Genomic DNA, 27291 nt, shown 5'->3' with positions numbered 1-27291 from the left:
AAGCAAGCGTGTCAGTCATGACAGGAAACCGAGACTTCCACTCTTCCTCTCTCCAATACAAAGTTTTTAATAGATCTAAGACTTCTTATACTCACCAGATTCTCTGCTTGAATTGTCCTCAGAATCTTCATCTTCATCATCTTCAGAATATTTTTTCTTGACTGTTTTCCTTCGTAACCGCCTGCTTTGCCTCATGGGCCTGGAGAGGTGTCGCCTGGATATGCGGGCACAGAACTCTGAATCACTGTCTTCGTTTGAGGGTGGGTCATCTTCACTTTCATCCAGATTTTCCTCTGATATAACAAACTCATCCTGAGATCTGTTCAAAGAGACAACACAGACAACAGAGATAGATATCGGAAACAAAGGATCGAAACAGATATATGCAAAGTAAGTACTGTCTTACACAAAAAACGCACAGATCTTATAGTAATAACACGAAGCAAAGATTCAGAGAGAGCAAGCTGCCATCACTGACATTAGGTTTCAGTTGTATACTTGGGATATAGCTGTACACAGCAGATTAGAACAGCAGGTGACTATAAACACACTGTCAAACTGAGACTGCAGGTGACATTTACACAGGACGGATTCTAGAGTGTTCATATGGTACACTGCAATGTAATGTCTGCATAGCAATAACTATGGATGAGCATGCCCCATGGAGGGGAAAAAAACCACCCACCATGTTCTAGCAGAGATGGCCTCCCTTTCATGAACCAAGCATCGTCCTACGCAATTTCTGAGAATTAGACTATTGTGCCTTAACACAAAACTTGCTCTCATGCAAAACATGTATCTCACAAACCTATCAGCTAGTAACACTCATGTCATTTCAAAAGTGAACCAATGCTTTTTTAAAAACAGTTGATCACTGAAAGTACACAGTCACTTGCATTTGGCTGCCAGCCGAATGCAAATTCCAGTATAACATCCAGAAGGCATTCAGCAGAGGATGGAGTTGAAAATGCAGGAGCACACTTTAACAGATCAATGCACTATTAATTCTGTGAGATTTACGCAAGCCACACTCATTGATTGGAAATTTCCAGCACATTTAGCTCAACTATTCAGGGTGCCACTGTAATGTCCTCAGCATGGTCACAGGTGAAAAACAAAGCTTAGAATTTGCATCTATGTTGTATAGATTATCCATACACTTAGTGAATTGACTCAGTAACTGGTGTAAAGCTTTAAATGTTGATGGTAAAGACCTCATGCTCCATTACGTTTCTTCATTGAGGCATAAAGGACATCTAAAATTATTATTAAATTTTTTAACATTAGGAATTCCCCAGACTGAACAATGAGAAATTCCAAGGAAAGAGAGTTTCAGTTAGCCAGAGCAATACTCATTTAGTGTTTAAAGCTTCACATGATACGTATCTGTTTTTTACAGTATAATTCATTTCTTTGGCTGTTTCAAAACTCTATCTCCTAGAAAGCAGAAATCCAGAATTGACTTCAGAACCTGCATGTCAAGTTCTGTATGGTCTAAATAGGGACATTTTACTTTTCCAATTTCTAAATGACACTCAGGCCCAATAAAAATCCCACAAAACAGGACATATTTTCAAAAGGAAACAACCAGCCTCATTTTAGCTACATCTTTGTTAAGGATTTCTGCTAGACAGTCACATCAGCCAGAAAACTGAGCCTGTCTGGCTCCCTCACTAACAACCGTTTACAGAACCCCACAGTGTAGCCTCAAACACACCAGTAACATTTCCAGAACATGTTTTGATTAAAATACAGATTGGATGATTTCAGCGCATGGATCCGGAGTGCAGTTTTTCCAGTACAATGATGTTCCCCTAGGCCAGGGGGACTTTTGCTGGCACCATGCAGTGCTATTCCAGCACTGGGCGCATGCTCCTAATGATCGTTTCAGGGGCACTGCAGAGTCACAGAAGCCTGTAGCGGTCTGCGACTTGTGGTGGAAGTTAAATTGCAGACCTACCCATCACTGATCTTGAATTCATCCTCACTCTCTTCTTCATCCAGATTACTGTCACTATCCAAGTCATTTAGTCGCCGTCGTTTCTTGCGCCGTGCTGCAGCAGCCCTTTGTGGTCGCTTGTTTTCTTTCCTTTCTTCCTCTAGGATTGTGGAAATGTCTTTTCCACGGTGACCTGTGATATTAGACATGTCTTTGCCCCTGCCAATGCCTGAATTCAGTGATAGAAACGGTAAAAAAGAGCAAGTTTATTTTTTGTTTAACTTTATACATATCATTCTTCCATGCCTCTAGCTTCAGTTTATTTTCTGCAAAGCAGAATATTTTTTTTGTCATGCAAGACTCTGGCTGGAGTCTTGCTCCTGACACACACAGCCCCAGCTGTGGTCCCTTGGAAATACTGAGGTCCATGCAGAAGACAGTGGGTATGTGTTGGCATTCTGATACTCAGCCCAAACCTACGTTATTGCCAATGCTAGTGCCTTCTGAGTAGGGCAGATACCAGAAAATACATTTTCTTCATAATGCTGAATATCCTCCTTGGGAGATGAAGTGTTTTAAGTTTTTGTTTGGCCAGAGAGTGGAGTTTCTGAAAAGCTGGTTTTACTGTTGACACTTAGTTATGTTTATTATATGGGTCTTGTGTTACACACCCACAGACATCGGATAGATTTTCAGATTGTCTGTATACATCCACCAAGCTTCTGAAAACTGGTGTCTTTACAGAGATGCCACTAGCCAAACAACTGAGGGATAATATTTCACGGTGGTTTTCTCCAAACAAATTAAGGTGATGCAGAAGTACAAATCCATCTACATCTCTCAGATACTGCTGAAGATCTCTCTTTTGGTCCCCTATGTTGCCTTAACAAGCAACGAAGAACATAATTTCACTTTATTCACGTTCACCTGAGAAGTGCTTATAGATCTGTATTAATATTTTTAAGACAACTTTGTAGACCCAGTCCTTAGGGGGTCCAACTGTGGACCGCTTTATGAGCCCAATTTTTACAGGGGTCAAATGTCAACAGTGCTAGCTACCATTCCAATCTCAAATCCAAAACTCAGCAAATTAATTACCAAATACTTTTTGGCATCTTTTGGCAGCCTGGGATGGCCATTCCCAAGGGAAATTATTTCATTTGATTCCAAAAATACAGCAGTACAAACTGTAAACTACAAAGTTCAAGGGAGAGGATTATATTTGTTGCTTCTCATATCAAAATAAATTTGGTCTCAATCTTATCAACATTGCAATGAAAAACAAATAACACCAGAAACATACCTCCTCCATCAGCCTCCTTGATATCATCTTCAATTGCCTCATCAATTGCCTCATCAAATTCATCAAACCTAAAAGTAACAGCTTTCATTTACCACTTTGAAAGCGAACCCTAATTAAATTATATTATGAAAACATACCTCAAAATCTAAAACCGCTCTAAGAAATCACACAGCACAGACAACAGGCTGGATATATATAATAAATTAGCAAAGATAATGGGCCAGATCGATGATAAAATAGCCATTTTTTAAAAGGTGTGTTTCTCATTTCTACTTGCTAGCAGATTATTTATCATTGCCTGGCTGCCTTATTATTGATTTATGTGAACAGAAAACCACTTCCATTTTACATGACATACCACTGAATTTAACAATACGTAATTTGAAAGTTCTCCAAGACGATTATCAGTGGCATTTTTCACACAAAGTATTAGTCATTTTTTCCACACCTTTTATTAGATGACATACACACTACCAATCTGCAAACAGACTTTCTGAAAAGCACCTATTAAATTCAAAGTAAAATTATTCATCCTGTCTAAATTTTCCTTGAAAACTTATTTCAGATAGCTTCTTTCTCCTGTTAAAGCTCATGCTAATTATACTTTATGGATCTGCAACATCCTAAGCTGAACAGATAAAACATACTGTACACGGTTCTTTGTAATGATATACAAATAAGCTATAATGTAATGTTACATAACTAGATAGGACAAATAAATGCAAAATATTTGAGTACGTTTGTCCTGCAGCAGGTTTTATAAAACTGCATAAATCTCTGCATGCTGAGTAACTCATTTAAAGGGAACAGCAAATGGAGGTAAAGGATCCAGTCCTTTTACACAGATGACTTCAGTTTGTTTCTTCAGTCATGAATTCAAATCTCGTAAAAAAAGGATTGTTACCTGTATCACCAAATAGATGCCTTGAGATATAACATGCAAAAGTACAAATTTTATTACCTATACAGGAAAGACATTTTATTTAGATGCAAGTTTTTCTTCTTCTAATTTTTTAAAAAAAATTTTTTTTTGGTATTTTTTTGATACAAACAACTAACAATTGGACAATACTTCCATTAAAGATTCAGTTTCTCAGTCACAAAAGAAAGATTACAGTTATATTTTGCTTGGTCCTCCATAGTAACCTCCAGCAGAACAAGAAAAGAATAGATCTAAAATTACTCCCTATTCCAACAGTAAGCATAAACCACTTTCTCCTTTAAAAATAAGGTGATGGATTTCTGGTCTCTTATATTCCCTAAGAACAACTGCATGTCACGTTCAAGGCAGCTTTACATAGCAAGGAAGTAACTCTGAAATTATTCCATCAATAAGATTAGTTCCACATTACTCAAACACCATTTTCCATCCACACCACTAAAAAAAAAAAAAAGCTCTTTAAAATGTAAGAAATCACTTAACGCTTTCAAATTACTGCTACCAAATAACCTGAGCTCAAACATGAGCTGACAGCTGCTCGTCCATTAGGTGTAATGGAACATAATTTCTTCTGCTGCTGCTTTATTTATAATGCCAATTTTTGCTAACCTGCTCACGAGAGGACTCAACAGATGACTTGGGTGATATGAAGGGATTACATATCTTTAGAGAACCAGGATGCTAAACAATACAGATTTGTCTCTAAGCGGAATAAGAGGTTTAGCATTTATTTTCCACTGCTGAAGGAAAGCATACACAATTCTCAGTGACACTAGCAGGACTTTACTGGAGACATATACATTCGAAATGACACACTGACACGTGTAATATTTTCACCAGCTCAAAGTTATGTGTATGATGGAGTCTGTTAGAAAGACTCCATCATTTTGTACCAGAAGATTGATTTTTTCCAGAGCAACATTATATGAAACATTATTTCCAATAAAAATTATTGTCTTTGCACAACATGTGTCCTGCTGAAGTTGTGCCAGATACCCTACAGGCAAGGGTTTTTTTCTCCTGGTCAAATGCTGCCTGACCCGTCATGCACATAATAGCAAATCTATATAATCTTGCCTGTGGCATAATGTTCCTTACAGAAATACTTAATTTCCCAAAGCAGCAATGGCATTTTCATTAGTGTGGCTTCTGCTGTTAATTTACAAAGTTACTGAAAATCAACAGCGAAGCAAGGTCAGACTGAGTTTTCTGAACAGGCTGGAAAACTCAGCGTATACAAACGCCATGCCTCTCCTCAACAGCAAAACCGGAATGACTACAAGTTTAATCATAGTTATTGTTGGAAGGTTTTGAAAGTTGTAATGTTCTAATTTTTGATGATAAAGGTCTACACAGAGCAAGTACAGGAAAGGTAAAACTTTTTTTTTTTTTTTTAATATTCCTAATGCAGCTGCGACAAAAAACCACAAGCTCTCAGGCCACCACATTCTTCTCTAATCCCAAAAGGCAGCATACTTGCCTGGTGTGCTGAAGAGGATATGGAGCATCTCAAGGTATTATTTAGAAAATAGTTTATAACCTTGGTAATACACTGAGAACAAAAGATAATATTAAGATCATGCTGAATTTGGGAAACGTTAGTGACCTGTTCTACTTTCAGAATGCACAGAGTCTAAATATCTTGGAACTTTTATTTACTAATTGCATTTTTATCACAATTTCTCTAAAGAGTTACAGACCATTTTTAGATGTACTCTCTCATAATTGCATTTTAAGTTTCATGCCCCTTTCATGTAAAGAAGCCGTAAGGGGGGAGGGAGGAAGAGAGAGAGGAATTTAAGGCCTTTAGACACAAGCCTAAGTCTCCCTTTCAACAGAAAGGAGAGGTATGATTCGCCTGCTTTGACCTACTCCAGAAACTGCAGTAACACCAAAACCTTCTCCAGTATTTCTGAATAAAGTACCATATATATTTTATTTTTTTTATGCATCATCCCTTCACTATACCACCTTCCATGCTTTTACAACTATCAAGCATAACCAGTATTCAGAGAAAAGAAAAAAGACATTTTAGTTGGGCCTCTCTTTTAAATGTAGAAGTGTGCATGAGAAGTGGTGGGTTGCTTGAGAAAGAAAACAACAGTATGACTTTTCTTTGTTTTACAAGCTATTTAAACAAGCTGCTGACCTGTAGCTTATGCACTTTCGGGTTCTGGTAGACCTCCTTTCAAGCAGCTTTGATTTTGGCTTTTTGGAATCTTTCTTCTTTTCTTCCTGACCTTCAGGTATTTCTGGCTCCTGTTCACACAAGGCAGAAATGTCAAAAAGCTTTATCTCCCCCCCCCCCACACCTTTCCACACTCATTATGACTGAACTCGTATGATACAGATATTCATATGACCTAGAAAGCTCATATTCCCAACACAACACATTTTGGCTTCTAATATAAGGACTTGTTACAGCAGAGTTCATGTGAACAGTTGCACATATTGCCCTTACTGGCTACATAATTTCACAAATACAGAGTTTAAGGGTTCAGGCTATTGTATCATTGTGTTTATACTACAACACTGATACAGGTGATACTCCCAGGACTAGTAAATGCAGCAGCTGAACAAATTGTTGCTAGCATCTCTACATATGGAGCATAGCGACACCTCTACATGGTGCAGTTTCAATAGAGTTCTACGCAGGTTAATTTAATGATATTATTTCCAAGTTACTAATTAAAAAAAAAAAAAAATCTGCCCCCAGGCTGAATTTTTCAAATATTTGCTCCCAGCCAGAGACTCTTTTGCAAGTTTGTAAAATCTGTTATCATTTTTCTGTTATCCAGAGACAGGAGGAGAAAGTTGGCTTTATCACAGTCAGAGTGGAAAGTCTATGCTTAAAACAAACAAAAGTTTCATTTTAAACTCTCATGCAAGGAACAGATTATATAATTTCAGACAAAGGCATTTGGCTAAGACTTCAAAAGAATCACTTTAAAATATATTTAAGAAGTGAGAAGAGGCTGTTCTCCACATGAATAAAAACATTTTTCCTCTTCTGTAAAGGGAAATCATATAAAAGCATCTGTTAATAAAACACTACATGTTTATAGTTTTTAACCACATGTGACTTCAATATACATTTGTCAGAGGCAAATATCATCCTTCTAATAGATACTACATATTCCCTCTGAATCATAAGCCAGAAACATTTGTTTCCATCAGTTCCAGAGGAAAGCTATGACAATTAGCTCAGACCTAGACAACTATACAGCAGACACCAGAGTTAAATAAACTGAATCCCACCTTTATAAACTACAGAATGGTAGAGCACTCTACTCAAAACCCAACTGTAATGGGTAGGGAAGTGATTCTGCAATCCTTCACTGAGAGAGGACTCTGTGTGGCACCAGCTGGCTCTGATAAACACAATAAAGCTCCCTTGGTTTCCTGCTAAATTCAATCTCAGTCTAAAACAAAGGGTCTAGAATTACTTCTGACCTCCATATAGATTGATTTTTCTTTCCAAGATGCTACTAGCACTTCTAACACACCACTGAGAAACTTCTTCCCTGAGAAGTTTGGAAAATAAAACAATACAGCAACATAGACACAGTAACTTACCTGAGGTGGAATGATGTTCTCAATACTGATACCCACATACACCAATCGCTCTTTTCTTTAGGAGAGAAAAAATGAAAATAAGCTTACAGAAAGACTGCAGATATCAAAAATAATGCTGTAATTAGCACCATTTGAAGCTCTTACTATCGCTAGGCAGAAGCATCCCAAGAGAATGTTCTAACTGAGAACAGTTATTTTAGTTGGAATTATGTGTTAAATCTCATATGATTACATTTTCCTGCATGCATAATTTAAGAGCTTTCCAAAGAGTTCTGACAAACAGCAGCACTTGATGATTGCGAACACCACAGAAATGATTGAATTGGGGTGTAAAAAGCAATTAAAAAACAACTGAAAAATAATAATGTTGTGATCAAGATTATGCTGTCACATCCATAACTACCACCAACTTTGGAGGCGCTGAAAGATAAAATGAGAATTCAAAATCACACTGAACTGGAAAAATTATGTAAAGACGGCATGCATTCCAAAATGGACAACTGCCAGATTTTAGACCCCGGCAGGAACAAACAACTCTAGAAACACCAGGGAACAAATAACTGCCTACGTAGCAATTCTTTGCCAGAGGAGAACAGCCTGAAAAAAAAGATCATCAAAGCTGCTGTGGAAACAACTCTGATGACAGATGGATGTGTGAACAGGAGAACAGGACAACTGAAGGAAGCCTGCCACAGTAGCCAGCCCTGTTCACACCGAGCTGGAGTACTTGGTGCCATCTGGGCACCACACATACTTCAAAGATGTGATCCAGCTGAAGAGTTCAGAGCCAGTCCTGGGCACAACTCTGGCTCCTGGCCGTTACTTGTGGCTCCTGAAGGACACAAGTGTCCCATAGGTCTTGTCGTATCTGTCAGTCCCAACTAGAGATGTCTTGGATATCCTAGCACCTCACAAACAGCACTGGGTGCTGACCTTCAGGGTACTGAATTGAGCTTTCAAAAAAGCAGTCTGTCAGGAAGAATAGCCAGGTACTAAAACAGACCAGGCCGGGTAACCAAACTACCATCACCATAGGTCCCTACTAGCCTTTTTCTAGGAAAACAAGGGATAATTTAAACAAATGAAGATATCGAAGAAAGTTGGTGGCATTTCTTGGGCTCTGCAAGGGCTTCAAAAGCAAGCCACATCTCTACAGATTTTAAAACTATTTTGAACAACAGAATTTTAGACCACACACTCTGAAGAACGATCCTGCAGCGGGGCAAGGTATGAACTAGACATTTGCCAGCAAACCTCCAACTTCCAGGATCCAGTGAAACATCATTATAGGTGAAATGAAATCATGCAAAAACCAATGCTAACCTCTTCTGGGGTTCTGAGCTAAAGAGTCTCAATCAACCAGAATCAGACTTCTGAAGTTACAGTGAGTGGTTGTATGAGCACATATCCCATTACACTTGAGTTGCAACAGGATGCGTCATGTACACAAGTCATCTAGACCTGTACACAAACGCCCAAGATGCATATCAATTTTAGACACATTTACTTCGTGTGCATTATTTTTTGCAGATAGAGGCATCTATGTGTAAAAATTTTGTTTCCAATACTTTCATTATTTTCTAAAGAATCTAAGTAAATTTTAAAACTCTTCTGACTAGCCTTCTGCACTATACAGTTTTACCCAAATAACCTCCTGGAGAACTCTTTACTGAAAGAATCTAGCATAATGTTATTTTCTTAAATAACATGAACAAGCAAAATTCCTAAAGTAATACTGACAAAGAGTAAAAATGAAAATTTTAGGTTGTTTTACAGCCAAAGAGACCATGAACTTTGACAACTCAGTATCATTGTATCTAAATTGAAATTTCTGCCTGTGTATAAAAGTAATTGGGTTTGTCTCCTAATGTCAATTCTCCAAACTAATAGATGAAAAGAAATCTTCATCCATCTGAGCACCACAAGATTAGTTGGATTAGCTTTAATGTCCACTCCCTCTAGCTGGTGGTAGGACATGATTATAGAAGTTAGCGTGTACGCAAGAAATCTGAAATTCAGCCAGGATGTTGCGGTAGCACCTTGAATTCATGAACAGGGGAAAAAAAAAAAAAAAGGCATGACTTTGATCTATGTATTTGTAAGTCAATGTGAAACCTAAAGTTTTCATTTAAAAAAAAATAAAAAAAAATCTGTGACATAATACTTTGGGGATGCGTAAGAATATAGCTGAGCAGCTGAATCAATTTCAATCAGATTCCTGAAAGCTAGAGAATAATTGAAAGAGCACGACAGTACCACTAGTTCAAAAAGCATGATAATAACACTGGTTCAAAGAATCTATTAAGTGTGTGCCCATGATGAGACAGTTGGTGTTCTTCTCTTTGCCAAAAAGACTGACAACACATACTGTGATTTTACAGAAACATTACATTAAAATATTCCTGTGCCCCAAACAACCAACCTGCTTTAACTTTCACATTGAGCTGTAATAAGAACTGTAATTTCTTCTAGGGTTATAATTCTTCAGCCTTTTACCTTACAATTTGCTAAAATATACCACCATTAAGTTGAAAGACTTGAATATTCAACTATTGTACCATGAAATCTTTTATAACCTAGGCTCACTTCCTTTTTTAAGAAACTTAAAAAAACCAAAAAAGAAATAATAATAAAAAAAATTGGTCTTAAGACATACAACAGAAAACATTAGGTTCATTTGGTATGAGGATCAGATTGCAAAATGGTTGTTAAACATCTGTTTCAGACACTGAAAACTGTTATGACATCAATTGTATGCTCTCCTATAACCACTAAAAGCTTGTATTTTTATGCAACACTAGTGATTTCAAGAAAGCAAGACAAACTGGAAAAAGCTTGCATTCCATGTAATGTTTGCCAGCAGAATATTTACCAAAGTAGGTCGAAAAATATTGTTTTCTAGTAATGAGTCTTCCCACCATAAAGCAGAGCAGCAGACACAGTTCCTTTGTGTCCCATGCTCCTGCACAGATGGAGGCTGTGTGTAAGCCGAGCTCACTCATAAAAATAGCTAATAGTTTCGTTCCCAAAGCTACAAATTCACTAGAATTGGCAAACCATGGATAATTTTACCACAGTGTGATCTAGGTCCACTCTGAGCAGAAGTAGCAACGTTAGGAACAGTCGGTACCTGATCTGTCACTATCATTGCTGCTGCTGCAACAGCAGTACCAAACAGGAGATTTGAAGGAAGCTGAAAACAGACACAGATTGTGCTCTGCTCTTCCCAGCACCAAGTTACTACATGCCATGTGGTATTACAGTACCTGCTACAAATATAGGCCTGCTCAATTAGTTTCTTTAAAAGGGTCTCACCTTCTGGTGAAATTTGCCTTTTAAGATGCAATTCATGCAAAGTTTTGTTTAATAATGCATACAGATGTTATTAAATTTTGCAAAGTACTCAATATATGTCCTAAAAGGTATAAATTATGCAGACTGTGTTTCATGTCCCTCATTTTCAGGTCTGAAAACTGCAGATAGGATGTTCCAAATATTAAGGATGTTGTTCATAAATGCAGTAAATTGGTTTGCATTTAGCCTTCAGTAATGGCAGCAGTGGGCACAAAATTTCATTCCAAGTTATAATTTAGCTGACCCACTGCACTACAGCAATTGCATAATCTTGTAAATTCGGCAAGGTCTAACAGAATCTAAAGCAACAGGACTCAAAAACCACATTAATCTGTATGGCCTTTGCAACAAAGTCAGGACTTAACCTTGCTTACAGCAGGAACTCTACACACAGCTGACAGTATTACTAACACATGCAGCTGAACCAGCACTGAAAACCATTTAACTACTGGTATAGGAAAGCCAAATTTGTGTTCAGGCACCTTAACCAAAGTTTAATACAAATGTATTTGCTTATCTTTTCCAATTATTGGACTTCTTCTCCCTTGCAAGCTCTCCCAGCACTGTGCCACCAATAATCAGTGGAAAGTCAAAACTGGTCTTACCAATTCCCAGTCTCGTCACTACTCTCCTCCCCAGTCCCCAGTTATTTTAATGATTGTTCAGTTATTACTACTCCTCCGCATAGCAGCTTGCTGTGAACGCAACCAAACAGTAGTACCTGCGTTCTGCACGCTCCTTCTTTTTTAAGACAACATCCAGATCTTGTAACTGTTCTTCTAATTTCTCACAGAGTAATTTCTAAGGGAATGAAACACAATATTAGTTTCTTTCATAACCAACTATTTTCATGTTGAGCTAATGTTCAGACACTTCATTCACTATTTCTATATTTATCTAGAAGAAGGGCGACTGCATTGCTACACTGGAGGCTCCTCTTCAATGAACAAGGCTTTACAATAAAGACTGTCTTCCTAAAACACATGTGCTTCACCATGAACTGCTGAAGAGATGCATCCTCCCAGTAACTGGCATTTACTGTAGGAAGCAATATGCCTAAAGCAAGCCTAAATTGTTTAGAATAAACATACTTCTAAATTAGTACCACATTTTTGATGGTATTTACAACCTTGCCTCGGAGAAGCCTGAGGATTTCATAGACATACATAATACACACACACAAAGCTGAGTGTGTACACACAGTGATACGTGTTTGTCCCTTATCTTAATCTTTGGAAAACACGTGATTCTGTGGACACCACAGTAAAAAGTAGAAATACACTTTAGGATTATTTGCTTACCAAATGTTCCGTATCTTAGAACACCACTTAATACTCAAGGAGCCATATGTAAAAATGACTTTTTATGGACAAATTGTGCCTTATTCCCTGTTAATGCCCTCATCGTACTATTTCCAAGGACAGACTTCACACTTTTACAAACCTGTCATTTTTCATATTGAAAATTACTAAACACCAACAGAGCAAGCAGATGCTGTAACTACAAGCTGCAATTCCAAATCCTGTAAAGAAAACATTCTTACATATTCAAGATCATCACTACTTAAAAATAGTCCTCAGAAGACAACTAAAAACCAATGGCTAAGTTTTTGCAGAGCAACAGCCCTTCTGGCAAAGGATTTTCCTAAAAGCAAGGAAGGGGTTTGGGATCAGGCAGATTATTCTGAAAATGTGCATAAGTGATTCCCCATTAATATAACAACAAGAACAGCATCACACACTCTCTGGCTTATCCTCCCAAGTACCACCCCTGCAAGTCTTGCTATTTTAGATGCACATTAAATTAAACTGGACACATGCACTGATTTCTTTTTTTTTTTTGGCAGAAGCAGCTTCTAATCTTCAAAAGAGTGTTCAAACTCGTCTATTACTTGATAAGGACAACTCTGGCTTTCCCAGCAGAGACAAACTATACCACGAGACTCATTAGAAGTAGCATCTTTCTCTAACTAGCTTCTGAGCGAATGTCTCTGAAGAAGGAACAGCACTTCAGAAACAGCTGATTGCTTTGGCCACCAATCTACCCCTTGCTGCCTACTGCTTCCCCCTCCAGGATGATAACATGATGTTTCTTTTGAGAAAAATTAAGAGATTGTATTTTTAATACTATGTTAATCTTGAGGTAATTTAACCAAAGATGGGAGAAGACCAGTGTGGTTGGAGACTCCTATCTACATGTCAGCAACACACAGTCATTCATCACTAGCAGAAAAAAGAAAGGGAGAGGAAAACCACTTCGCAAAACTCTGTTTTACTAATGGACAAGAAGGAGGATCAGCATCCCTACCATTCATCACAGCCTATTTTTTTAACAGAAAAAAGATGAAAGAAAGAACTTGTTAAACTCCCAGCAAATCTCCACAACCACAAGCAAAGCTAAAAAGGAGAACAGTGAAGTCAAATAGGAACCATACATGCTGGCAGGGTGGGCAGAACCACTCTCCGTCAGGGATTATCATCAAAGGAGGGCGAAGGCAGGCTGTGTGGTATCCACTGTCACAAGAGTCACACAACAAAATCTGTGGAAACAAAATGAATCATGAGTATCTTTTGGCATTCACAACATGTAACAAGCTCCAGAACTATTCCCCCAGCCAACACAGAAGCGCTTTATAAATACTTTGGACTGTGCCAAAAGCAAAAAAAAATCCTGTATCATTTATCACTAGATGTTTCCAGGGCCAGGGATGGTTTTTATGGGGAAGTTTATGTATCACAGTTTTCCATTTTAACACCATATTTCCTCTTATTATATGTTCTCAGGCACTTAGTACTACTGGACTACACAGATTGTGTGCCCATAGTGTAGAATCTGGTAATGCTTTCCAGATCCTGGACTAAGTGAAAAACTCCATCTGGACAAGATGTGCTGTGAGCTGTTTTCCCTGTGCACTCGCGTCCACATGAGGAAACCTGGCCATTTCCTCAGTCAGGATGATTTTATGTCCCAGTCAGCAGAGACAAAGCCTCACAGACTTTTAGGGGCATACAGAACTAGGCAACTATTAGAGTTCACTTAGCTGGGTAAAACTTGAGATATCCCTTTCCATCACAGCTGAGGAACAAAGCAGGAACAAAGCTGTGTGAGTATATACTGCAGTATTTATCTCTAACATCCCAAAGGCTGAACTTTGTCTCAACTATGCTAGGATATCTGTCACACACCTGGGAGTATGCTTATTTTGTGGATTCATAGCAGGACTGCGCATTATGATTTCCCAGATAAACAGAGGAATTCATTATGATATCCACCACTGATGAATGAGAACCATAAACATTAGAAATAGTGAAAGCTCACTGTGCTATTTCTGTATGGGATTTTGCTGTCCCCAGTCCTCAGGGTGATGTACAGCTATATCCAATGAGGATGACTATGTAGGTGTGACCATATCACAAGACACTGTAAAGCATACATTAAACTGCTGGGGTGTTTTTTTAATGTTCTCTCCTCTGTATTCATTGAGATTGCAGGCACAACCTCAAAGCCTCACCCAGATTAATTCTCAGTGGACTAAATTGTGTTATACCTCATAAAAGAAGACATTTCAGAGGTGGTAAACACAAGAAATAACTTCCTTCCCTCCTTATTAAAGGTAAACTCATCTACTGTCATGAGTTTACCACCTAAAACCCAGAGAATATTCTCCTATGTACAGCCACTCCAAAGGATGATATGCCTTCAGATACCACCAAAGCCAATCCACCAAATACGACACAACAGCCAACAGAAGCTTTCCCCAAAAGCCTACCAGCTCAGGGTGATTGGGAAGGCCACACTTCTTGCACGGCTCATCATCATCAGCAGGTGCAGCTTCTTCTTCCTCCTCTTCTTCCTCTTCCTCCTCATCATCCGAGTTTTTTTCACTCTCCGAGTCCTCACTTTCTTCATTACTTGAGTATTTCCACCTGCCACGTGTTCGCGTACCCGTCCACCGAACCTTACTTCTCTATGAGACATACCATTTCAAAGAGAAAACACAAAGGAAGCTCACGGAGTTTCTTCCTAGATCTTAAAAAATGTTTGTCTCTACAGTGAAGTGATTCATTTCAATCAGAAGAGCTGCAGTAAATTTACAACAGAGCATTTCAATGAACAGACTATCTTTCAAAGAGGCTTAAAACGTAACAGCATAATAAAGGAAGAAAAATTCATACCGACCTGCAGAAAGAAATTTTCAAGAAAGCTTTAAAAGTAGGAAGACAAATTTGTCACTCAGCCCCTTTTTTCTATTTTGACAAGGTAAAGTTGCTTGTGAACATGGTAATCTACATTTAAACCGTCTCACTTTTTGATGACTGCTTTCCTCAATCCAAAGAGAATCTTCTCCACCTGCCCCATACAGTTTACATCTCTTATTTCACTTTAGGAAACACGTTTGCACTCTAACAAGTATATTAACTTAAGTATTTCTGGTGCCTTCCTCTAAGATGGGCATACTTTTCTGAAATAAAATCACTGCATCTTTTAAGTGCATAACTTATATCTAGGTATTCTTTCACATTTATACTTTTCCATTATTTTTCTTAAGTGAAAACTGATTCAGTCGTTGCTTATTTTTTGCTAATCAAAGGGGCATCTACCCCTTTCTACCATATTTACCATCATATTTTCAATGAAAAACAGATTTCAATTAAAATTCAGAATGTTATTTTGAGTTAGTGAAAACTACTGTCTGCAATTCAGTTATTTTATATTTAAAACAACATACCAAACAGAAGAAAGTTTTCTTCCCATTAACTGACTTGTTATTAACCAACTTGAGTTCTCTCACAACTATTTCCACCCCCCCGCCCCCCGACACTGAAAAAGGAAAATAACTTATCTAGCTTTTTCAACTCAAAATACTTTTTAAATTTTGACTAAACTACTCATTGACCTGAACGAGCTGAAGAAACTAAAACATACAAAACATTCTATTTCTCCTGCAGTATGGACTCATACCAAAGCAGTATTTGTCATATTAGTAAGATTTTGTTTCAGGTTCTTAACATTAATTTCTACCTCTTTACAGACCTTACTGTTCACTAAACTTTAGTAGCAAATGTACTTTAAATCCGTGATAGTATTAGTTTAGACTTCAGGATTCATCGTACGTCATCATCATGTCAAACCTGTTTTTTGAAGACCCTTCTTTTAAAAGAAAACAAATATAAAATAGCCTATTAAAGATTTGGGTATTTTTCATCTTGATGAAATGACAGAAGCTTACTAGTTTCAAAAGTCTTCCTCTACCATATTTATTTTTAAATCTCTCTAGAAAAGTAAGCATCTCTAGATCTCCTTATCTCTCACAAAAAGAGATCAGGTTAAAATGACTATAGCAACAGTACTTCAAAATTAAAACTACTTGTAGGACTTACAATCACTATTACTTGCATTTATTTTCTTTTTTAATGAAAACCTTTAAATGAAGATTTTTCATTTCTTTATGTATATGACAGAATTTTTCAGTATAGATGTTACCATTCACTGAAAAATCAACTGTTCATTTTATGAATGTTATTCAACATAGCACTATGTGAAAGAAACTTGCTAAATAAGTGAATGTCTTGGTAAAACTACAAAATCGGTAAGAAAATGTGTAGCTGTGGAAAATTAATGGGATTTCAAGTTGATATAAAAAGAGTGCACTTAAAAATACAGACTCTTTACTCCTTGTTTCTCTTTTGTACTCCATATCCAGAAAAATGGAAGATAAATTAATAAAAGGCTTTTATAATGACATAGATTTAGAAGCACACTACACATATGTATAACTTCGTTACATTTACCTGACGTACTTTTAAGATTTATGCTGCATAAGTTTTTCATGAAAAAAGATACGTCCACCCAAAGTAAAATGTATATCCCACGTATGAGAAAAAACTAAATTATATCATGAACTCACCACAACAATAACTAGAAACAGAAGTCATAATATTTTTATTCTTCACCATTTGTTGGTTCCTTTTTGGCTTACGATCATCCTGACCAACCAGACACCAACAAGTATCCATCTAGTAAATCCACAGGAGCTAGAAGTCTCCATTCAGCCAGACTGACTCAGGTCTGATCATTTCAGTTTTTAGAAGAATTCACTCCGGTTGACTTGGTCTACTTAGTTTAGGTTAAGTGACAGATTTTATAAACTGGTAAGTCAACAGACATTAGCACTCTCTTAGGGGGCATTTTTAAATTGGTTGAGTCCACTAACTGGATTGCAAAGCTAGTTTCTTGCAAAAGCTGACCAAAGGAACATAATCCTCAATATTCCTACATAAGTGCATATTCTCCTTATAGATAAGACTGTGGGCATTCTTTATTCCCGGGTAATAAAACTGTATTACCTTGTTAACCTTAGAATTTGACTCCTTCTCTTGTTTTTTTGCATCTTCTTTTCGTTCTGGTTTTTGTGCTGCTGCAGGCTTCTCCTCTTCCTCTTCAGGTCGTTTTTTGTCAGGTTTCTGATCCCGAGTCTCCACGACTTTTGGAGTAGGCTTGGATATTCTTGGAGATCGCCTTAATGTGCGGCCAATGCTGACCTCTTCTGGCGGTGTTTCTGTTTTTCTCTTCCGACTGGAGATCCTGATTGTTAATTTAATTCCTTCTTTCTGTCTTTCAGAAGTTATTTCTTTACTATCTGTTGCACAGCTTTCTTCTTCAGAAACTAGCTTATATTTAAATTTGCTTTTAGGTACTGGAGATTCCTTCTTACTCTCTGAGGAGTCCTCTAGATTAGAAGGATGGGCACCATCTAATCTATCTGGCTCTGTCTTGGCAGCTTCTGGCTCTTCCTCTTGTTTTTCAGGGTTGGATTTTTCTTCTACATTGCTCTCCTCAGGTAGAGCCGTTTTACTATCAGAGCCCTCCTTTTCCAAAGCAGGTTTCTCTAAAGTAACAGGAGAAGTAGATGCAGGGAGTATCTCAGCAGCTTTTGGTGAATCGGGTTTCTCCTCAGACTCACCTTTACTTCTCAAAGTCTCTTCATCAGACAGTGCAAGCTTGGACAGTTCTGCAGGAGCAGATGCATTTGTGGGCTTCTCTAGCTTCTCTAAACATTCTTTGGGTGGCGGTAGTCTGTCCTTCTTCATTTTCATGGCTAGTTTCTCTTCAGATGTTTTGGCATAGTCTTCAGAGTTTGAAGACTCTTCCACTACCATTTCAGTAGTTGTGCTGTCAAGCGACTCTTTTTCCACAGGACTAGATTCCTCCTTTAAAGGCACTTTCTGATTAGAAACCTCAGAGACCACAGCCCCTATTTCTTTCACCACAGTTACGGCATTTTTCTCAACCTCACACGCTTTTATAATTTTACTAACAGAGTCTGATACCTTTTCCCCACTTTTTCCATTTCTCTCTTTTAACGAGCTACTGTCTTCCTTTGTGCTAGCAGAGTGTTCGGACTTATTATTTTGTATGACACTTGGGGTTATTTTTTCACAGCTAACCTCTCCATTTACTAGCACTTTCCCATCAGGACATAAAGCAGTAATTGTAGGGACTCTCTTAAAAGCTTCTTCTTCTGGTTTCCCTTCTTCCTTCAAGACATCCTTTGTTGGAGTAACACATTTACATAGGGGCCCCTTTATTGGACTGTCATAGTCATCCGTCAGCTTGATCTCTCGCTTTTTAAGCGGTATTTTTGCCTGCTGGTCATTTTTAAGTTTCTCACTTTCTTCCACAGATTTTTCCACAATTTCTTGGGGAGTTTTGGCATTAACACAAAATTCTAACCTCTCTGGCTCATTAACTGCTATTTTGTCTGTACAACTTTTTACTTCTTTTAAGTCTTTTGGTTCTATTTTGTTATCCTTCACCTCTACTTTAACAGGCTTGACATTTTCCTTAAAGGAGTCACTTTCTTCTTTGACAGTTTGCTTTTCTTCATTGTATTCTGAAGGTTTCTCTAATTTTACTATTACTGGCAATTTTATAATTTCTTTTTCTTCCGCTTTCTCAATTTTCAGCATATTTTCGTCATCTTTGACCACAGGAAGAGGAAGGCTTTCCAATTCCATTGACTGTTCCTCCACCTCCTCTTTTTCTTCTTTGATTTTTAATTGATTTTCTGTTGACAGAGAAAAACAACTATGAAACAACCAGGGGACCTAAAGGATTATAAAAACCATCCATCAAAACAAAGGCATACCTAAAAAACCCAACAACCCAAAGTCCCCCGCAAATTAATCTTCTCTCATCCCATTATTAGGAGTCTAGCTTATCTAATACTGTCATTAAATGAGTGGGTTGCCAATTTTTTTAGCTATAGAATCACAGTTCAGTTTAATTATATACCAAGATAAGCCTAAACTTCAGAAGCTAGCAGCAGAATTCTAGATTCATCCTTCCTTATACAGGCATCACAGCCCCTTCTTTAGTAGTACCACACCATTTTCAGAGAATACATAAAACCTAAGCAGAGTGCACAAAGCATCAACTTGAAGTCTCACTTGAGTTTGATTTATTTCACAAACCAGAACATGGTGTAAGATTCCATGGCCAAGTGAAAATTCCACATAGAAATCAGTCCCCTGTTTGTAGACATTTTTATTTCAAGAAATACTTAACTATTGTATTCCAATAGTTCAGAGAAAACGGAAGACATTCAACGTTATAGCTTATGGCAAAATTCATTTAGAGTCTCTGGACAATGACTACATCTCCTACATACTATCAAAACACAAATAACAGACAATATTCTACATTCACTCCATCTGCCATTTCAAAAACAAGCACAGGGAGTAGTAGCATATCACAGAAAAACCTGCAGGGCTTAAAGTGCAGTTCCAGCACTCAGAAGAAACCATGTATTTATTTTGTTACTATGTACTTAAGCCTATTATTTATCACTACCACAGCCTCTTAACATCTCTTTTTTTTTTTTATTTTACCATACTTTGAGTCAGCTAGGGATAGAACTAATTAGAAAAAGCAAATATAATAGCACTACATATACCATAACAGCATCTTCTACCATCTGGAAGATGTTATTGCAAGGGTGTTATAACTCCAAACAAAAAGATTATTTTTTTCTTTTACCTCACTCCTCTCCCTCCATGCTAGTGTGATTTTTTTTCCAAGATGAGAGCTTCCCAAAGTGGTTAGAAATATACAGGAGAAAGTACATGACAGCTAACTTAGTAACATTAAAGAAAATAAGCATTTTAGAAAAGAAGAGAGTGGTGAGGATGAATTCATACATTGTATAATATTTTCAAATACAAAACACTTATCCAAATAAGTCTGCAGTGAAAGATGCATCTCTAGGGCACCAGAACTGATAACTTTTTGAAGGCTCAAGGCTGGTTTTTTTCCCCTTCATAGAAGTGGTCCCCACTCTGAGCCCTTGTAACGTAAAAGCTGCCTCTTCAAAGACATTCGTCTATAACAGTGAGAATGAGATATTTTTTCTGTGTTCGAATTCTTCCGCCCTCCCCTTCACTTCTTTCTGTCTAAGCTTTGTTCAACCGTTTCTTCCCTTCACCTACTGCCTTCTCCCAAACTTCAGCTAGGATCACCAGAATCCCAAAACTTCTCTATATGGAAAATAAACAGTTGTTCTATAGTTTAACTCCCCGAACTGCTTGTAAAGCATTTTGTACGTATGGAATGACTCAGTCGATGCACAACTTGTCTTAATGCTATTTGAGTCAATCAGGCTAGTAAAAAACATGTAAGCATTGGTTCAGTTTACCTTTTTTTTGTATGAACTAATTTAACGCTATTTGGGAAGTGGCCAAAGCAAACAGGCATCAGGTCTTCCAGTATGTTTCCACTGTACCTTAGAAGGGCTTTGAGTGTAGTCCATGGACTAACAGGAAGAATTACTTGAGCTTCTCAACTGAAAGGCTCTAAGTAGCGCTCTGTGAATATACTGACTACACATGTAAATAATTTCATTATTCATTACATACATGGGACTAGTGCCAAGGGGTGATTTTGCATCAATACACAGTCTAATGCAAGTACTGACCCAGGTGAGTGTGCCATGGGATTTGGGGAATTACCTACAGTGGGGACATTCATTAAAATGTTTTCAAATGGCTTCTTCTGAATTCAATGTAAAGTAAAATCATATCTGATGCAGAGATCTCGATTAGATGATTTAAGCTGGCTTGACCGATTTTTAGTTAGACAAAGGCAAGATCAGTACTTGGAATTAATTCCACCGGGTTATGTTGTCACTTACATGCACAGTTAGATATTGGAAATGCCTTAGACTGGAAGACAATTCTGTTGGTGTTTGTCGCAATTTACTGCAATTTCTACAGTAGTCTTTTAATGCTTTCACAACTACTCAAATTTTAGCTAAATGTTTTATTTATTTCTTCTGTTCTACACTGTTTGTTGCAAAGAATGAGAATAAAATAGCAAGTCTTTCTCCGTGATACTCAGAACCAAGACAGGCCTTGGCTAATTCCATATATCCAATTAACTTAAACAGATTTGAAGAAACACATACTAACACACTGGAACCCTTAAATCTTGTTTGTGATTGTGAAAATATTTTCCTGTATTTTAACAAAGTGGTAATACCAGGTAGTAACTGGGGAAAAATTGCTTGGGATAACAAGCTTTTAGCTTTTCATAACTTGAGAAAAGATCAGATTCTTATAATGTAAAATACTTCAGGCTAACTGATACTTAGTAAAACCAATGCACAAACCAACAAGTCACGCAAGTTATGAAATATGTGCAATGACATGATAGTAAGGACGGAAGAAAGTTTCTTCATTAATAACAACAATACAGTGGAGGCAGCTAAGGACCACTTCACTTCTAAAACATTTTGGTATTTTAAATTGTTTTAATTTAAACTCATGTCTTCTTGAAAAATCACCTCAATTGTGAAACATTTGAGGAAGTAACCTATTTTTTTTTTGATTCAAACTCAAAAGAAAAAATAAACAAGACACCCAATACTGTATTGATTTCAATCATGGCATTGCACAAACAGATTTTTCTTTTTAAAATTTTAATGTTGCTAGAACAGGAAAAGTTTGGCAACAGTTCAATGCCCCACAACAACATACAATGATGAGTATTTACAATATTATACAATAGGTACAGCAAAAATAAAATTACTTAGAAAACAATTTATACACAGCTCTCTTATAAACTCTTGAGCCTAAATATGCACTAAAACTCCAAAAATATTTATTAACGTATTTAATATTTACTTGATTTACTTTGAACAGAAACATTTTTTTTGTTTGTTGTTTTTTTTTAAATTCCTAATCTAACACAGTAACTTTTCATGAACTTGAAAATTCTAACACTGCCACAGCACAACATTTAAAATTTGAGAAAAGAAGGCAGAAAACCTTGTGTAGATGCTTCTTCGCCCTTTTTGGCGTCTTCATCTTCTATGCTTGGGCTTTCACGTGATGAATTCTCCTGCTGAGAATTGTTGTTTTTCAAGAGGGCAGGATCAATTTGTGCTTTCAAGAGCTCAAGGGTCTCAGCAAGCTCATTGCGGTTTCTAGATGACAGAAGAAAAAATATACTGTCTGATAAGCTACTTACTCACCCCAAAGGGATTCATAAAAAAAAAAAAAAAAAAAATCAACAAACACCATCTGCTTAAATGAATGCTGCCCTGAAAACCTTATATACAAGCATAGTGAAATGCCTGTCCCATCAAAGCGGCTGCAACTTTGCAGTCTGAAACCTTCCAATTTATCCACACAAAAATAAAATAACTTTTTGGAAGGACCCTATCTATCTCAAGTCAAGTCCCGGATCCAAGCTGCAACTATTATTCTTTTATTTATTATCCCCTTACCAATCCTCACTGTTTTTTCTTTGCAATTTCTTTTTTCTCTCAGCAGAGAGGAAGTTGTAGTTTTCTGGTCACATACCAAAGGAGCAACCATATCATTCAAGTGAAATTTTCAAAAGCAATTAAGTAATTTAGATACTTTTTGCAAGTACCCACCCTAAGCACATGCAGCAAACAATACAAAGTTGTCAAGAAAGCTCCAGCTACTCGAGTTACGATAGCAAGAAAATGTTCGTGCATCTCTATGCGTGCAAACCTCAGTGCACTGTAACTCCTTATTTAAACTGGGCATCTAGCTATAAAACCCAACCCCTTAATGTATAATGAATTTGAGCCATGGTTAAACAGTCGTTTTCATAACAGACTATAACAACAAGACTCTCTCAGTTGTTTTTTCAAAGTCAACGTTCAGCAATTCATTTTTTGCAGGTTTACAGAACAAAAGGAAGCCTGGAACTGCAACAGCCCTGAGGTGTGGAATCTCATGGGTTCAAAACCATTTCACATTTTACAATGCATTACTGTGTTTTTCTGCTGTGAGTGTGGAGTATCAGAACTTTCCCAGCAGAACCCTGATTTCTTCTGCTTTTGGCATTGATCTCTGGAGTCTGTAATGCATGGAGAGAGATAAACACCGCTCAGATCTTGATTGGTTTGTTCAGATACATTTACTTTATTCGCCCACAACAGCTGTCTAAATTTCACTGGTAGTAATGCTTATCATTTTATGGCCCATTGACAGTGGTTTAAACGGTTTAGTATGACTCCCTTGGTTACTAAAGTTATGGATATGTAAGTAAGCTGCAGATATAAAGATTAAAATTTACAAACAGAAAACCACCCCATCATCTGACTTTTTTTAGATCTATTTTTACATCTCTATGTACTTTTTAAGTCAGAGTTGATTCTGCTGAGTCCAGTTTAAAATCCAGTTGGAACTCATCAAATTAAAGAAGTTTACATGAAGATGAACTAAAAATGGATAACTAGTAGATATGAAACAAATTTCAAGCTAATACTTTTTCCAGTAAGAAAGATTCCATATACTTTGCATAGTAGGAAAATGAAAAAAAAAGTAACAAGAATCACAAAAAAAACGTAAATCTGAAGCTAAAATACCACTAAAATATTAACAGACCAATCTGCAGCAACTGAGACCCAGAGGCACTGAGTCACATACACATCAGTCTGCATCAGCGTCACCCACCTCATCTTCAGTGATCTATGAGCTGAATTCTACTCCAGAAGATTTTTCATGCCTATTTGTTTTGTCAACAGTTTTGTAGTTCCATGAAGTTAAAATTGCAATGTAATTCCCCCAAGAACAAAACTGTCCACTTGTAATTTTCTTAATAGAGCAGAAGTTAAAGAAGCAAGAGTCCTCCTCCATTTCCTAAGGCATTTAGCTGGCCAGTGAGCAATATGGAGCCATCATCCTCAAGAGAGTCTTCTCTTGGTACCCTTTCCATATATCCATTGTAGCTCGATTAAGCAGAAAACAAATTGTGCATTGGCTATTACCAACAAATCAGTGAGTTATTTCTGTATTGTGTGGTTTTTCACTAAAACATACATGTGAAGGCAGAAAATCCCACTGTCATGAATCCTCATCTGTGAGAAGTGGAGATTTATTGAAATAAATTTCTGAGCCCCAGTCACAAATAGCTAAAAACCCCTACAAAATAAGAAAAAAAAAAAAGGGGGGGGGGAACCCAGAATACCTAACAATGCATTTCCACGTGGATCCATCCTGGTCATCCTGTTCTTCTATGTACATCCTGACGTTATGCTCTTGATCCAGCTGATACCAATACATCAAGCCATCCTTGTCTCGACCAATGGGCTGAAGACGCATGGCATCAGCATCCTCCTCATTAATTATATTCTTAAACTTTAGATTGTCATCAAACTGACATTCACAGAGATACTGAAAAAGTGAGAAAGTAGAAAGACTATTAAAATATCAAAATATAAACAGAAATAAGAAAATCAGCTAATTTCCTTTCACTGTAATTTGGAACTTCTTTTTAGGCCTCTCTCTATTGGATCTGTGAGTTAGCTATAGCTATCAGGTTTCTTCCCAGACCATGTTGGTTTTAAATGAGACACGTTTTTGGGTTGTTTGGGGTTTTTTTCCGGCCAGCTTAGAAAATTAATTTTTTTTTTTTTTTTTTTTTAACATAGTAGAAATGATGTTGTTCTACAATAAAACACATACATAACTTGGAACCAACCCCGACAGTTTTTCAAGATTTGAAAAGATGAAATCCTATCTCTGCCTTTGGAATTCAGCAAGCTAATAAACATTTTTTAAAGTGTACTGCACAGGCAAATAGCTACTGATGAAACAGTAAGTACAAATCAATTTTCATACAAAGTGTGAAAAATATGAAAAGTGTTACATTCAGTTCACGCCCATCCCACTACAATGAATATTACATCTGTAACAAGATCACCTCTACATTTAGTATATCTACTCATGGTTCAGTCAAGCTAAATTTGCAATATGTTCAAGTGAGTGAGAAAGCCAAATCTCCAAGATATTTAAGCAAGTGAGGAAAAAGTAATTTAGAAACTTGTTTGATGTGTACCTTCAGAATCCCCAGTTTGCATTCAACACTCATTTCTAGGTAGCCTTTTTTTTCCATCTCCCAAGCCCAAGTGCTGTTGAATTCTTGGCATATCTGTCACAAACAAAATAGTAAGATTGCTAGGGTTAGTGGATAAAAGCAACTTTAAACTTTTATATTAATAGTACCTTACTTCAGTAACAGTTATACATGATCTCTTCAGGATTGCAGGTCAGAAAGCTTCACACAAAAATACAAAATAAAACTGGGGTAGGTTGGCAAGCTCTGGCAAATCTCCATAGAAGAGCAGATCACCGAGGCCCTGATCACCACCGACTTCTCTAAACCTCAAATTAGACTGCACAATTCTGAACGGGGAAGGTATTCTTGTCTTTGCTGTGTAAAATCCCCCATTTTGCTATTTCTGACTTGTCTATTCAGAACATAAATTCTCTCGAGTAGACGTGATTTCTTATTACATGCCCTTACAGCACTTAGCATGTAAGCTGCCAAGCTCCCTTGGGGCCCCCTAAGTCCTACAACTCTACTGCAGATAATAAATGCAACTGATACTCCCTCCACACTGTGGAATTACTATTCTTTAGAAAATATCTTGGGCTTCAAGCTGCTTGATAAATATTTTAAAATATTGTAAGTTTAGCCAGTTTCAATTTACTTAAAGCAAATAAATTCAATGACACCAATATGGGGAAAAAAAATGAACACGAAAAGAAAGTGGCAGTAGAGGATAAATAGATTGAGTCAGCGGGAGCTCCAATAATAACAGTGGAGAAGGAATTCCCTCTCCTCCTAAGCAATTCAGACATGCTTAAGACAACTCTCATGAACACAGAAGAGCTGCTTATCAATTGAGGACACATGGTGGGATCTCCAATCGGTGAGGCTATTCTAATGGAAATACCCATTAGAAGGAGGCAAAAGCTAATCATAGCTGCATCTCCAGTCAGGATTACTTTGAAGTGCCAGTGTTGAATCACAACTGTCCAAATTAGCACACGAGGTACTGCTGCTCTTCAATCTGCAAGGAAGCAAAGCCCTGCTGAATGGACTCACTCAAAACAGCGTAGTCTCCCAATCACCAAATTATTACTAAGCTCAAGATACAGTCACTAAGCTACTTGGAAACGTGTAAGTCACATCTGAAAGCAGCTTTCGCTGGAAACAGCAGCAAAAATAACCCTAAATGTCACCCACCAGAAGTACTGATCAGCTGATTCATGTTGTAAAACTCCACATGGGCTACAACCAAGAAAGGGGCCGCTACCCCTCCTCTGTCCCCACAGCTGTGCTACCTACCCTCTGCTATCCCTAGTACTGACACCAGTTCTTAAGTGACCCAAGGGTAAGCCTGCAATTAGATTGGCTCAGCCACACCATAAATCACACTCTGACCTTAAACTACGACCTACAGAGAACAGCGAGGAGTGCTCTCTGGTCACAATGAATCCTGCTGAAGAGCAGTTTTTCCTGCTCTGAGGTTAAGGAACATTACACTGGTGCTTCTCTGATGCAAAGCCAAAGCTCACAGTGAAAGACAATCACTGCTCGCTCACAAAACAAGGTTACTCTGCTTTCTCTCTCATTTTCAACCATGTAACGTGAAGAATGCTGGGAAACTGTATATCAAAACCCTTGCTAAGGGCATGTGCCAGTCGCTGTTCATTACTTACTCATTAAGTATGAAAGCAATAATGAGAAGTTTCATGTGCTGCGGAAGCGTATGATTGTCAAAGCAAAAGCTCAGAGACATCAGAGCTGATGAAGCATCTGTTCAAACTGAAATGACTACATTTTGACAAAAAACAG

At 37.5% G+C, this 27291-nt stretch overlaps 1 protein-coding gene across 3 annotated transcripts in view; it reads right to left on the bottom strand.

Annotated features, from left to right (window-relative positions):
* RSF1 (remodeling and spacing factor 1) overlaps positions 1-27291 on the bottom strand; it is a 64855-nt gene that overhangs the window by 11611 nt on the left and 25953 nt on the right. For 2 of the 3 annotated variants that reach the window (XM_010576592.1, XM_010576593.1), the window contains 12 exons: positions 25486-25578; positions 24616-24821; positions 22437-22594; positions 17460-19180; positions 14882-15079; positions 13547-13651; positions 11834-11913; positions 7759-7813; positions 6332-6441; positions 3243-3310; positions 1961-2168; positions 96-319 (listed from right to left, as the gene is read on the bottom strand). In XM_010576592.1, the coding sequence (XP_010574894.1) occupies positions 96-319; positions 1961-2168; positions 3243-3310; positions 6332-6441; positions 7759-7813; positions 11834-11913; positions 13547-13651; positions 14882-15079; positions 17460-19180; positions 22437-22594; positions 24616-24821; positions 25486-25578 (3226 nt within the window). Of the gene's footprint in view, positions 1-95; positions 320-1960; positions 2169-3242; positions 3311-6331; positions 6442-7758; positions 7814-11833; positions 11914-13546; positions 13652-14881; positions 15080-17459; positions 19181-22436; positions 22595-24101; positions 24308-24615; positions 24822-25485; positions 25579-27291 lie in introns of those variants that run through there. The other variant, XM_010576594.1, reaches the window with a different exon arrangement.

Source organism: Haliaeetus leucocephalus, unplaced genomic scaffold (genome assembly GCF_000737465.1).
Source record: "Haliaeetus leucocephalus isolate CR32 unplaced genomic scaffold, Haliaeetus_leucocephalus-4.0 Scaffold536, whole genome shotgun sequence".
In the NCBI taxonomy this organism is placed as follows: domain Eukaryota; kingdom Metazoa; phylum Chordata; class Aves; order Accipitriformes; family Accipitridae; genus Haliaeetus; species Haliaeetus leucocephalus.
Note: the sequence above shows the minus strand (reverse complement) of the source record. Positions and strands in the feature narration are given on the sequence as shown.